Raw genomic sequence first — 13,677 nt, 5'->3', positions numbered from 1 at the left:
TTCATTTTTCAATAAAATGGAAAATTTGAAAAAAATATAGGGTGTTTACATAACACATCTGAGATCATCAAATGTGTTTGTGAAATTTTTACACAAGAAGCTATGACGATACATCAAGATCGATTCGTTACGTTTTGTGGTCAAAATTCTGGCGATCAGTTAGAATATGGCGTCAAGATTTGTGCAAAGACAAACTTTGCCCATCAATTTATAGCATAGCATAACAACATTACTTCTATATATAAATAAATTGTTGACTTCACAGACTCAGAACATGTCGAATTCGTGTTTGAACATGTCGAATTCGTGTTTAACTACAGACAAGGAAAAAGGAAAGTTATCAAAAGAAACGCAGGATATACACTCAACTGATTTACGCGAAGGTGATGCAAACTTGAGTTGATTTGACTTGGTATTGCCATGCTAGACATAGTTATATCTATTTCTTCAGCCTCTTTTGAGCTCGGTCCAACTCTTCATCATTGTTTATATCCTGAAATTCGTCCATAAATTGATCGCCAGATGCAGGTGGAGGATTTTCTGTATCCTAGAGTGAAATGTGTGTAGTATTGGTCAGCTAAATACCGTGATTGATCTCATTATCCTAAAGGGAGTAGGATCGGTGAATGACTACATAGAAGTCGGAAAAGGTTCATACCTTAGCATCCTTGTTTGCCCGCTTCCCTAGATTAATCTGCACTGATATACTGGCCTGTGAAAGATCAAGGCCAGTAGCCTGTAGCGCTTGGGTCAACGAATTCAGTAACCTGAGTAAAAGCAAATGAATCATTGATCAAGGGTCAGCAGAAATAATACAATGATATCATTAGATAACTTGACCAAACATTACATTGCAAACATAACTATTCTCTTGAACAACTCTAGATCTAACATAAGCATCCACGAATAAAAGACTCCGAGTTCAACAACTCTACACACACGGGCAAAATTGTTGTATATGTCCAACAACTCAGCGTCACGTATTTCAATTTTCAAGTATAAGGATGATAATATAAGTGGTATTTCTGGTTATTGTGCAAGAATATAGATAAGCCGGTAATGTGAAACACAAAAGCTTTTTGGAATACAAAAACTACGACTCATTAGCTAGAGAAATTTCAACATGCTAGCTTAAGCAATAAATATAGCAATCATCGCAACTGTTTAAAAATTCCAAATTTGTGATGAGAGATACACAAGCTTCATCATAACAAAAAAGGCATACTTAAGATACTCGAGACATCACCACATTCTTTCATGCAACATCATTCAGTGACAGAGATAGCAGTGTCTTAAAACATGAAGCAGCATATAGAACGACTACTAACAAAAAAGGAAAAGCAAGCAAATGCCTGCAGAAGACAACTAATATACTTCCAATATACAGAGACCACACACTTTATTTAATATTATAAACTCTAAAACTAGATAAATGTACTCACCCTTGAGAGTAAGTATTCGAAAAGTTGATTGTGCCACCTTCTACCATAAACTCCTGATTATTCAGAGCATTAGTGGTGCTGGGGCATTCATCAGAAGCAGGTGTGGGTAGTGAGTCAGAGAAGGAACTATCATTCTGAAAAGGGACTGGCATACTAGCCTGAAGAGGCATCGATGTCGCGATTGCCATTCTAGCTAGTTCCTTTTCTTGATCCATCGATTTAACATCACCACCAGGATGAGATTCAAGTGGATTCCGTTGATTGGCTTGCATAGACGAAGTGACGGTTAAGAGATTCTCATCAAACCTTCCTGAATATGTTGGTCCTGTGTCAGTACCATTGTTCAAGGCTTGAGGGTTTGCAGGAAAACTCTGTGCGTGCCACTGACTGTTTCTCTGAAGGATTTCAAAAGTAGCACACACTTATAACTAAACACATATTGTTCCCATTACGAAGTATATGTAGTCATGCCCCTCCCTTCCTTATACTAAGAGATGCAAAAACACAGTCTAGGTAGTTAATAGCACAATTTATGTTGCACCTATGGACTTATCATTGCCTAAATAGCAACCTCCTTATATAGCCTAAGTTGCATCAATGGAATTTTACATCTGGAAGAGAGAGTAAAGTGGAAGAAGAGGGGGATATGTCATAATCTTGCAGGACTAAAGGCCAACACCAGAAAGCAATCGAGCCAACACCAATCTAAGGTATAGTTACCCATAGATCAGATGCATCCATAATGTAGATCTATCTATTTTCTGAAACCATGAACATATTCACATATGAAATAGTGGAAAGATAAAAAAAAACAATGGAACCACAAAATGAGAGCACCATGCATATACCAGTACATAAAATGTGACCTGAAATTACATGCACCTCAATGGTCATCAGAGAGTGGTGCATGTATGTGTGTGTTTGGTGGGGGTGGACGTAGGGGGGCAAGGAAGAGAAAGTTCTCTTTCCAATTTGACTCGACTTGAAAACTATTTACAGAGCATGGGTGCAATTACGTGGAAGTCTGCTAGACAGACTAGAGCTGAATGTGTTTTTTACAAGTTCACTGTTCAGCTGTACAGATCAGCTCTGAATTATTTTGCAACTTCTGTCACTGTTAAAACTAGAGATAATTGCACTGAAAAAACTTGATTATTTCCCACAAGCTTGGTTGGGATTTATAGTACTTCAATATGTACAATTTTAGCAAGTGTATAATTACATAATCCTAATCAAATCATTCCTAATTGACGTGGATTACATACTATCTTAACAATCTGAAGCAAGAGTATTTTCTGTTAGAGGAATAATATTTAGCATAGCTAAGACCAAAAGAGCCCAATTCAAAAGTTCACAACCAAAAAAGTTATGGTGAGAATAGAGATGTTATAAATATAGGTATATAATTTACCCATGGCATAAGTTTTGTAGGCTCCGAGCTCCAAGGTTGATATGATCCTTCATACTTCTGTACTGTATCCTGTAAATACTGTACGTACTGAATTACCTGCATACAAACATCAAAATAAACCAATAAATCTAAACTTTAAAGAAGAAGAATGTAAAAGTTTCTTTCTAAAATGTACCTCGAACAAGAATGACGCGGTATCTCGTTTTTGATCAGTATGGGGTATCAAATTTCTCAACATCTGAAATCTAGAGATAGACAAAAAGCTTTGTCAAGAGTGCAGAAATTTTGTTCAGGCATTTTACACAAATCTGGCAATTGTTACAAATTCTAAAGATAAAGTCACAACAAAATAAATGCATTATCTTGTAAATCAACTTGAGTATGTATAGAGCGCCTTTGCAACACAAACATGAAAAGAAAAGAAAATCACAGAACATACAAATGGAGAAGACATCAGATGTTCATCAACATGATGTACATCAGCACCGAGCAAGTGTATTTGAAAGTTTGCAATGGTACCAAGAGGTAGGCTTTCAAAGCAAATATTCAGTTCGAAGATCTCTGTGGCCTCAAAATGTAAGACATGCATTATCTTTTTTCTCAGGTTTGCAACTTGTTTTTGTTTTAACTAGTGCTTTCCAGTACAAAATCTACTGCTTAGGTTCGTAACTTGATATCCGTATCCAATATATTTTCAGTAAATGGGAAGTAATTCCTAATGGAATATTAAAGCTTTTTTCTGTATATATTTTTCTATTCATAAATGTCTCTTTCATGTTAAGACAATTAGGTGTAATTTTTGCCACCATAGTTAAGAGCATTTTGGTGCCTTATGTCAGCAACAGTTAATAAACAAACTCACCCTAATCATTTCAGAGTTTATCAATACAATTACTCTATTAGTTCAGTTTGTGAGCTTGTTTCTCAATTGAATTCCAATTCCTGAGCATGAACTCGTGGTTCTCGAGTTGCATTCATACCTTATTGTTCCTACCAAATCAACTATAACTAAAATTAGAAAATCAAAAACAAACCTCTCATTGATCTTGCTCCTCCGACGCTGCTCTGTAACAGAATGCTTCGACCTAATTGCATTTGCCTTGTCACTGTTCTTCCCATCTGTCACTTCCAACAAGTAAATAAAAATTACATTTTAAAACAATTAACCTAAACCAAAATAGTCAAAAAATTTATTCCCACCTCAAAATCCAGTTCAAAAATCCTTTCTTGCAGAAAATTCTACCATTAAACTACAACAAACACAAAAATCAAAATTTTCACAAACCTTTAGTACTGTTACTTGAAGGTGTGGCATCTCTGTTAGAACCAAAATTATACTCATCCTCTTCTTCTTCCATATGATGACCCTTTCCAGATTTCATCCTATTTTTTCAAAATTTTGAAATTTTCTGCATAAAATCAACAAATTAGAGACCCCCACAAGATCAAAACAACAAAATTCTAAGAAATAGAGATCTACTCAATCAAAAGAACAACAAAAAAAAAGGTTCCCACAGAAATTGGTGAAAGAAAGATTACATTTTTACTGTTTTTTTGGAAACCCCAAGTTATTTTTTTTTGGGTAATTTGAAAAATTGAAGAGTGGAACCAATCTTTTGGTTTTATTGGTATTGGAAAATGGAAAGTTGGCTGCTTTTTGTTTTGGGTACTAACTGTTTTTAAGTTTTTTTATCTATTTGTTTGGTCTTGTTATTTATAGTATATTGTGATTAGTTGTTTTATACTTAAATTGGTGTCATGAGTCATGTGATTCAATTAGATATTTCACAAGTTAGGCAATTATGCTTACATGTGAGCTGTGAGTTATCAAGCAAACATGACCAGATTTGTGTGTTTTTAATTTCATTCGGCTCGTTCGCATTATCGATCTCAAGTTTGGATAAATAAAAACGATTGTCGAGGATCAGTCAGAAATAATGTTTCTACCACTAAAAGTAGGGACAAGATGCTTTGGTTTTCGCCGAAAAGGGTAAGGAAGCTTTTAGTGTTCAATTGCCAACTTTGAAGTATGAAATAAACAATAGTAATTCTTGTTGCAAGTCTCATTTCAAGCATAAGCAACAACATACTCAGCGTCATCACAGAAGTGAGGTCTGAAGAGGGTTGTATGTACGCAAAACTTCACCCCTACCTTAGGAGGTAGAGAGGTGATTTCTGATAGATCTTTGGTTCAAGTAAAATCATAACAAAGTAGTTCGAGAAAAACAAAGTTGAAGAAACAAAAGCACTAGGCAAAAACTGATGGCAATTAGGCAGAATATAGTAACAAAGTTGAAGAAACAATATATCCATCCACATTAGTTTATATCCCCAAAAACTCAGTGTTATACTACTGCATCAACTCAGTGTGAAAATCAAACAGGACCAGGATTTGGATGCTTATCCAACTTATATACAACTTCTGCCTTGGTTGATGCCCGCTGAAACTGTATTATCTCAGTGAGTATTTTGACAGTTGCGGATTCTTCAACTACACATGGCTCGATTATGATTTTCATCAACTCGGGAGACTTAGCCAACAGAAGCTTCATCAGTTGTATCTCAGGGATTGTGCCATTAGTCTGCATTAGCTTAACTTCCCTGAGGTGATTGAACGTCACATCTGAGAAGCGTTCCACTTCAAGAGATTCTAGAGCTGGTATATCATTGTCATCGCACTCCACCTAAGAACGATGAACCAAAACTCATCTTTTTCAGCTTATTGATGCTTTAAGGAGCACGGAAATAAGGAGATACTACATAAAAAGCGAGAAAAGAGAACCTTAATTTCCATAGATTGTAAATTCGGGAAGCTTCTTATCAAGCAAAGAGCACATGAAACCTCGTTCGAGTCAGACAGATAGATGCTAGATATGCAGAGATGTTTGACACAATAAAGATCGTAGGAAAGCCTCGTTGGTACTTCACCTGCTCCTGCAACAAAGAACTAGGAAGAAAATACCATAAAAACAGAATGACTCAAAGCCCAAAAGATGTTCCATGATTGAAAATGCAGTAATGAAGCAACATTTACCATGTCATTCAAGTGGAGGTGCTCGAGAGCAGAGAAAAACTCAAAAAACTTGGCGATATTACACTTTCCTGCTCCCACATAATATTCCCTATGCGAAAGTGAAAGCTTTGCCAGACGAGGGATATTTTTTAAACAGACAGATCTTATATTGCCTGTGTAGTCAAAGGATCGCAGATTTGGAGCACTAATTTCAATTACATTGCTTGAAGCACCTGAGATCTGCAGCACCAACTGCTCGAGCAACAAGGAACGAGAGATTAAACGTTCAAGCAACTTGGAAGAAATTGCAACATCACGTAGTTCTAAGCTAATCAACCTATCAAATCCTTTGAAGGATGGTTGAGCAAGTATCGAACAATTCTGGAGAGTCAAATGCCTTAACTCGAAACATGTGAAGAATGAAAGAGGCATTTTGTATAGGCTACCCCTGATTGGAAGTCTAAGAACAAGGTGTTGAATGTCGTTTCTAGAGAGGAAACGTATCAAGTTGTCAATATTAGGACATGTATCCAAATAAGGAACGCAGAGGGTAAACTTTGTAACTGGTCCTGTATGAAAGATCAAAATGTGGTTGATGATCTTTACAAGGTTACTTGTAAGATCAGCTAAATCCTGCTCAGGTTTCCAAAGTGTGTGAGAAAGCGTCAACACAGGAAGTCTATGCCATATATTTCTCCATTTTTTCGATAAGATACTTGTCCTCACAACATCTCGAATAGGCAAACACATAAGGATTTCATCTAATACATTCCTAGGAAGGTCACGAAGTAATGTTCGATGGGAACATTGCTTTCTGCACTTATGTCTCATATTATATAACGATATTCACCAATAAGAACCTGTAGGAAATACACAACAGAACACAAAAATGAGAAATGTAAGAAGAGCAGAAAGATGTGTCTCGTTCTAATTAAATCAATCATCCATCTCCTCTTAATATGAAAAAGTTGCATTCTTTACAAATACAGAGGATTAAACAGAATTGTTATTTGAAATTAAAATTCAAAAGAAACTCAAACATGTTAGTAGGGGCATCTACACAATAAGGTATGGAGGTCGAGGATCACTCATTAGGCTAGAAGGTTAGTAGATAGTCAATCGAGGATGTTGTCCCATTTTGTTTCTTTTTCTTCTATATAAAACTACTATATGTTGCCCGTATCTTATTATTCTGTTGTCATATTTTCTTGCTATCATGCTTCGAATTCGTCTTCTTAGCCGAGAATCTATCAGAAACAAGTCTTTTCTACCCCACACACCCACAAGGGTAGGGGTATCTTACCCTCCCAAGACCCCACAGTGGAATTGCATTGGATATGTTGTTGTTATTTAATAGGTCGATTCCATTCAGAAATTAGTCCTTTTTGTCGAGCTATGGGTCTATCAGCATGGGAGGAGCCAACTTCGGCCTAGGCGATTCACCTGAATCCTTCAACGGAAAATTACACTATTTATATATGGCTAAAATTATTTTTTATGTATATACAGTATATCTGGAACCCTCTTTAGCTAATTCGTGTATGTAGTTATTCATATTTTGAACCCCTTAACTGGTAAAAATCCTAAGTCCACACCTCAATCTATCAAAAACATCCTTTTTATCTCACACCCCCACAAAGTAAAGGTCTACCTAAATCTTACCCTCCGTAGACTCCACTAGCCGATATTAGCCTCCCCCACACACACACCAAATTGCTAAACCCTAATCTCCAAAAAGATTAATAAGAAACAAGAGAAAAATACATTACTGGGAAAATAGATATTAAGCTTACCAAGAACTAGATAATGGCCTTTCGCCTTTCTGTTGAAGTGTTTATTTATTGACCTATGCTAAATTTGAGCACAATATATAATGGATTTACTTATGTTGAAATTAATTATCTGGTTATTGTTTTTTATTATTATTAAAATTTACATACATTGAATAAGGATATTGTGCTGAATAATGGAGTAACAATACAAGTATAATATTTCACATGGATAATTAAATAATGAAACGATATTCTAAAAATTCGTCTATATTATAAACAAAGAGACCAAAAGTATATTCAAGTAATTGAAGGTTAAATATGAATGTCCAGTCATACAATTTTTCTTCTTTTTCGAATTTTAAACATAGATGGATCTATGGTATCAGATAAGAATTCTCAAAAATCGAGTATTTTTTTTTTTTTGAACCTTGTATTATATTAAAAATTTATTAATATAATAAATTGATGGTTGGAAACTCATAACTAAAACTTGGTGCTTGACGCGGGATCGATTCTCCTTGGAGTCTTATCGCTCAATTCTTTATTAGGTAAAAATAGATTCACGCGGCAAGTTTAAATATTTGTTAATATATTTTTACTTACTAATACCTATCTAACATTTCACGCGATACATTTAAATATCAGTTAATATATATTTTTTAACGTACAAATACCTACCTAACATATCACGCGGCAAATTTAAATATCTATTAATGTATTATTTTTAACTTACTAATACCTACCTAACATTTTACATAACAAATTTAAATATTTATCAATGTATTTTAATTTACTAATACTTACATAATGTGTTATGTCACATTAATTTCAATTATTTAATTAACACGCGTGTGCTTATATATATATAAGGTGTTACTTGGCACTTTTCTTTTTTTCCCCTAATTTTGTGTGCGGCTGTCTGTGCTTATATCAATTGACGACATTTCTTAATCCTCTCTGGTTAGGTTAGTAGATTTTAATCTTCCTTAAATTCTGTGGGATTAAATTTAAAATGTGTGTGTATTGATTAAATTGTTGAGATCTTAGATTTGTGATGTAGAATGTTGGAATTGAAAATTTTGCTAAATCTAGAAGGAATTACACTCATGAACAGACCAAAAAAAATGTAAGACACCTGAATTGGGATAAATAGAGTATTGCTTAATCAAGTAAATATAGCATTTTGATCTTATGTCCAAATGGCTCTCAAAGTTTTTGTAAAATGACGTTAGCTTTGTAAAGGTTAAGTTTTTTTAATCTATAGACCATCGGATACTATAACAATAATAATCAATCTAGTGTAATTCTACAAGTGAGGTTTGGGGAGGATAGAGTGTACGAAGATGTTACTTTTATTTTGGGAGGTAGAGACTTTCGATAGACCATTGGCTCAAAGAAAAAGAAGAAAATGGAACGAAACGAAAAAGTGTGATGAAGTCGTAGCAAAATACTAGAGAGAGAATGACAAAGCATATTGAAAAATAACATAACTACAACAAAATAGTATGATAATTTAAGTGCAATAAAACAACAGACATCGAAGGACAAGAAACTCCATGAGTATTACTACGACTACTAGTATGAAAAAATAAGTGAGACAACGCTATATTACCTACTCGCCTTCCAACGATATGTGTCGGTGTGTCCTCCACAACCTCCTTTCTAAAGGCATGTCCTTTGTAATATGAAATTTCATCACGTTTTGTCCAATCAAGTCTCCACAATAATTATTTGGCATACTTCTATCTTTTCTGAAACCATCTATAGTCAATTTCTCACACATCCACACTGGAGCATTTGTGTATATGCTCTTCACATATCCGAACTTCCGTCTTATTTCCTCCATCTCCTCTATCGAGACCACTCTCACCTCGTCAATTAGGATATCTTCATTTCTAATATCATCACTCCTAGTATGGCCATACATTCAACGGAACATTCTCATCTCTACAACTTTCATCTTCTATTTGTGAGATTTCTTAACTGACCAACACTTTGCCTCATACATTATAGTAGTTCTAACCACCACTTTATAGAACTTGTCTTTAATTTTAGGTTGCACCATCTTATCACAAGACTCCATATGCAAGCTTCAATCTCATCCAACTAGCACCAATACGATGTATAATATAACATCATTGTCAATCTCCCCATCTTCTTGGATAAGAGATCGATCTAAGATATATACTTAAAACTTTCCCTCATTGTGGCTACTTGTGTATTAAGTTATACTTCCACACTAGTATCATGTGCTACGTTATTGAACTTGTGATTGGTTCTATTCAACCAGAACCCTTTAGATTCTAAGGTCTGTCTCCATATCTCTCTAGCTTAGTGTTAACTCTTGCACAAGTCACATCAATAAGAACTATAGCATCCGCAAGTAACATATTCATTGGCACCTTACCATGAACTCCTATAAATATAGACCTTTAAATGCATACTACAATAGATTGTACTCAAAACAATGGGTTTTGCATCTAATTAAGTGTTTGGTTATAAACAATGAGATTGTGTTAATGAAGGCACACCTTATGTATTCTTGGATAATCCCCTATCAATAGTTGAGTTAGGCTCAAATATCATATCGTCAACGAACATGAACATGAATGATGACTTGAATACCTTATTTATTAGAAATGACTATTTAAGGTATCTTGGCAAGACATGAAAAGATAGAATATTAGTGGAAAAATTGTAGCATCAAATTAGCTGAAAAATTTAAGTAGCTTTACTTATTAATCTAAATTATAGAAGTAAAATTGGAAATTAGTGATGGAATGTGAGGACATTGGAATGGAATAAAATGTTTTATTGCTTGTAACTCAAGAGTAGGGTCACTAAAGCATTTACTTTACGCCCCCAAAAGTTTTGTGTTTATTATATAACTAGTCATTCGTGAGTACATGTTTATAGTTATAACCCTCAGTACAATATATTGGGTTTTATTATCAAAAGTCTTATTAGTATAAATAGTTTAATTCAAAGCTCTAAATATTAGACAAAGTTCTGGCATTTAACTAAAAAGTTATAAATTTGGGGGCCGGGGGAGAGGGGGGATTACTTCATTTGTAGTGTCATATCTTTAACAGGAAACTATTAATATATTTTTAAGTATTAATTGTATTATACATGATAATTTTCTAGTGATTATAAGAAGACTTTCGCTGAAAATTGTAATGAGGTTAGGAACCTCTACTTTTAAGTTTAGGTTGCACCATCTTATCACACATGGACTACATATGCAAGCTTCAACCTCATCCAACTAGCACCAATACAATATGTTACATTGTTGTCAACCTCCCAGCTTCTTGGATAAAAGATCTAAGATATATACTTGAAACTTTCCCTCTTTGTGGTTGCTTGTATATTAAGTTATACTTCCACGCTAGTCTCATGTGCTATGTCATTGAACTTGCGATTGGTTTTGTTTAAGGTTTGTCTCCACATCTCCCAGCTTAGTGTTAGCTCTTGCACAAATCACGTCAATTAGAACTATGTCATCCGCAAATAAAATATTTCTTGACCTTTAGATGCATAGTGCAAAGGATTGTACTCATAGCAAGGGGTTTTGAAATAATGGGTGCTTAACTATTTTTAATCTTGAAAATTGTTGTGGAGACTAAGTGCTTAGTTAATATATTTGTATGAATTACTAGTTTATATATATAAATGTTTGAATTCAAAATTAATGTGTGATTGACTTTGGAAAAGCACATGAGACATTTCTTGCTCTTTGGCCTAAAACCCCAATTACAATTGTGTGCTATTGGTTAACAATAAGATTATGTTAATAAAGGCACAACTTATGTACTCTTGGACAATCCCCTCTCAGAAATTGAGTTAGACTCAAATGTCATATCGTCATAATTATAATTGTGTGTTTGACTTGATTACCTCATTTATTCGAGACGACTATTTAAGGTATCTTGGCAAGATATGAAAAGTTAGAATATTAGTGGAAAACTTGTAGCATCAAATTAGCTGAAAAAATTAAGAAGCTTTACTTATTAGTCTAAATTATAGAAGTAAAATTGGAAATTAGTGATGGAAAGTGAGGACATTGGAATGGAAAAAAATGTTTTCTTTTTTGAATTTATACCACTAGATAACGTGTCTAGTACAAGTAAGAGGGGGGGGGGGGGGGGCTAGATCTTACCTTACTAATTCTAATGAGGTTAGGAACCTCTAATTTTAACAACCACGAAGAAAATAAGAGCTACAGAGAATTAGATATTCTATGACCATCATAGATAAACTCTATGGTGGCATTACATATGAGGATGCGTAAGTAATGCAATTGCAAAGTTATAAAACGAAAGAAAAAAGTTGAGTTATCAACCTAAAACTTCCTTGTACAAATGGATGAACTAAAAAAGATAGATTGCTCTTCTAAAATAGCCTGAAGTATTTTTCTCGTCTTCTTATTCAAATCTGTCCAATAGCTCTTGATAGTTCATCACTTTTGCTTGTGTTTATTAGATCTTGTTGAAGTTGTTGACATTGTCATGTGATTCTGTTTTGCCAGTCGCATTGATAGGTGCTTTGGAACAATTCCTCAGTCATCTTACCATTCTAACTAGTCTTTCTTTCATGTTTTTTTTTTGTTATTGCGTTGTTGCCTAAAAGAAATATCTGCATTCCTAGCTGCATTTGCAAAACAATGGGTAGATTCCTAGCTGCATTTGCAAATATGTTCTCATCTTGTAGGTAATCAAATCTATAAATGGAATGGAATTAACCATATAAGCAAACTGATTTTCCTTTAATGTGTTAATTACTCAGCTTCTTGATTAGCGATAACCATTTTAGAAGTACTTAGATTGATCTCATACACAATATTATTCGAAAGATCATCAAAAGTGTTAAGACGCGGAACATCCTTTGGAACAATTGCTTGAGCACTTGAGTTTGTAGTTTGATTGCCTACAATTTGCTGCATTGTGTTACGAATTGGTGAACCAAATCACACTATCTAGTTGTTGTTGAGGAATTTGTTGCACGAGCTAACTTTGCATCTAATATCTCTCTCGCATCACCTTGATATTTTTCAATATAAGTTCCATCTTTCAATGCATCTTCTTGATTTTTTTGTTGCATTCTTTATTTCGCTTCAACATTAACATGGAAGACTTTACTTTGCCATTCAAGTCGTCTTAGAAACAGAGAAGGGAGCAGGGGGGTTTTCGACAAACCAATTAGTGAAAGAACCTTAAAAGGATAACTTATAGCTTTGCGGCTAAAAAGGCTAAAAGAGTGAATTGTACTAAAAATATTTATGGTTCCTAACTAAGTTTTCGCTTTAAGCCACTGATTGTATTGAGTCCCCTGCCGGTAAAATTGTGTTTGTTTAACTTATGAAGCTAACGTAGCAGCAACTGCTACATTGATCTTGCTTTTAATTTAAATTGTTTACGTTTATGCAGGTTTCCATCTTTGCTTCTCACCACAACTATGGAGCAAATAATAAAGGAGTTTGACAGTGATATTCTACATCCTGAGGTCTTTGTTCCGTATTCTACAAGTTCTTCGGAGTTTATGTTAGGCCCGTGCTTCAAGGATGGATTTCCTTCAGAGCTCGAGTCATTTTATCCCCTAGCAGAAGGGGAGAAGCTACTTCTACACACACTGCAACCTGGTTGGCAAGAGAAAAACACGTGGAAGTCATGGCCAACTGCAACGGAAGGATGGATCCGTTGGGTTGACCGAATGGAGAAGGTTAAGGGGGATACCTGGAGGACTGCAGATATATATGATACCATACAGTTATCCAAAGTCAACATACCATGTGACCCCGATCTGTTGTATGCTGCATTGTGCTTCTGGTCTACATCAGGTAATGCATTCCATTTCAATTTTGGGATGATGAGTCCAACGGTGTTCGACATTTCTGCTTTGACAGGAATTAGGCCTCATGGTGAGGCAATTAGCTCAGTCCTCGACATCCAGAGTCCAAAGAGGGAGAAGAGTAAGAAAATATACTATGAGAAGTTCATCAAAGTGAACACGCAAAGAGAGGACGTAACTGAGGAGGAACAT

The 13,677-nt window shown here is 34.8% G+C and overlaps 2 protein-coding genes across 4 annotated transcripts; both read right to left on the bottom strand.

The window, feature by feature from the left end:
- Positions 1-291: 291 nt before the first annotated feature.
- LOC125867440 (transcription factor BIM2-like) lies at positions 292-4,530 on the bottom strand. 3 transcript variants are annotated; one of them, XM_049547941.1, is made up of 8 exons: positions 4,393-4,530; positions 4,139-4,262; positions 3,888-3,978; positions 3,029-3,098; positions 2,854-2,949; positions 1,443-1,837; positions 659-767; positions 292-547 (listed from the first exon to the last, which is right to left on the bottom strand). In XM_049547941.1, exons 2-8 carry the CDS (start codon positions 4,233-4,235, stop codon positions 440-442), a joined length of 966 nt encoding a protein of 321 aa, XP_049403898.1. In that variant the 5' UTR covers positions 4,236-4,262; positions 4,393-4,530; the 3' UTR covers positions 292-439. The 3 variants fall into 3 exon arrangements, with proteins under 3 accessions (XP_049403898.1, XP_049403899.1, XP_049403900.1); XM_049547942.1 differs by having other exon boundaries at positions 3,888-3,972; positions 4,393-4,529; XM_049547943.1 differs by lacking the exon at positions 4,393-4,530 and having other exon boundaries at positions 3,888-3,972; positions 4,139-4,313.
- A 500-nt stretch (positions 4,531-5,030) lies between these two features.
- On the bottom strand, positions 5,031-7,706 carry LOC125867426 (F-box/FBD/LRR-repeat protein At1g13570-like). The gene is made up of 4 exons (XM_049547925.1): positions 7,660-7,706; positions 5,888-6,726; positions 5,636-5,800; positions 5,031-5,537 (listed from the first exon to the last, which is right to left on the bottom strand). The coding sequence occupies exons 2-4, from the start codon at positions 6,695-6,697 to the stop codon at positions 5,229-5,231; spliced, it is 1,284 nt and encodes a 427-aa protein (XP_049403882.1). The 5' UTR covers positions 6,698-6,726; positions 7,660-7,706; the 3' UTR covers positions 5,031-5,228.
- Between the last annotated feature and the right edge of the window lie 5,971 nt (positions 7,707-13,677).

The sequence above is a fragment of the Solanum stenotomum genome, chromosome 6 (assembly GCF_019186545.1).
Source record: "Solanum stenotomum isolate F172 chromosome 6, ASM1918654v1, whole genome shotgun sequence".
NCBI classification, from domain to species: domain Eukaryota; kingdom Viridiplantae; phylum Streptophyta; class Magnoliopsida; order Solanales; family Solanaceae; genus Solanum; species Solanum stenotomum.
The sequence above is the reverse complement of the archived record's forward strand: the minus strand, read 5'-3'. Positions and strand labels throughout refer to the sequence as shown.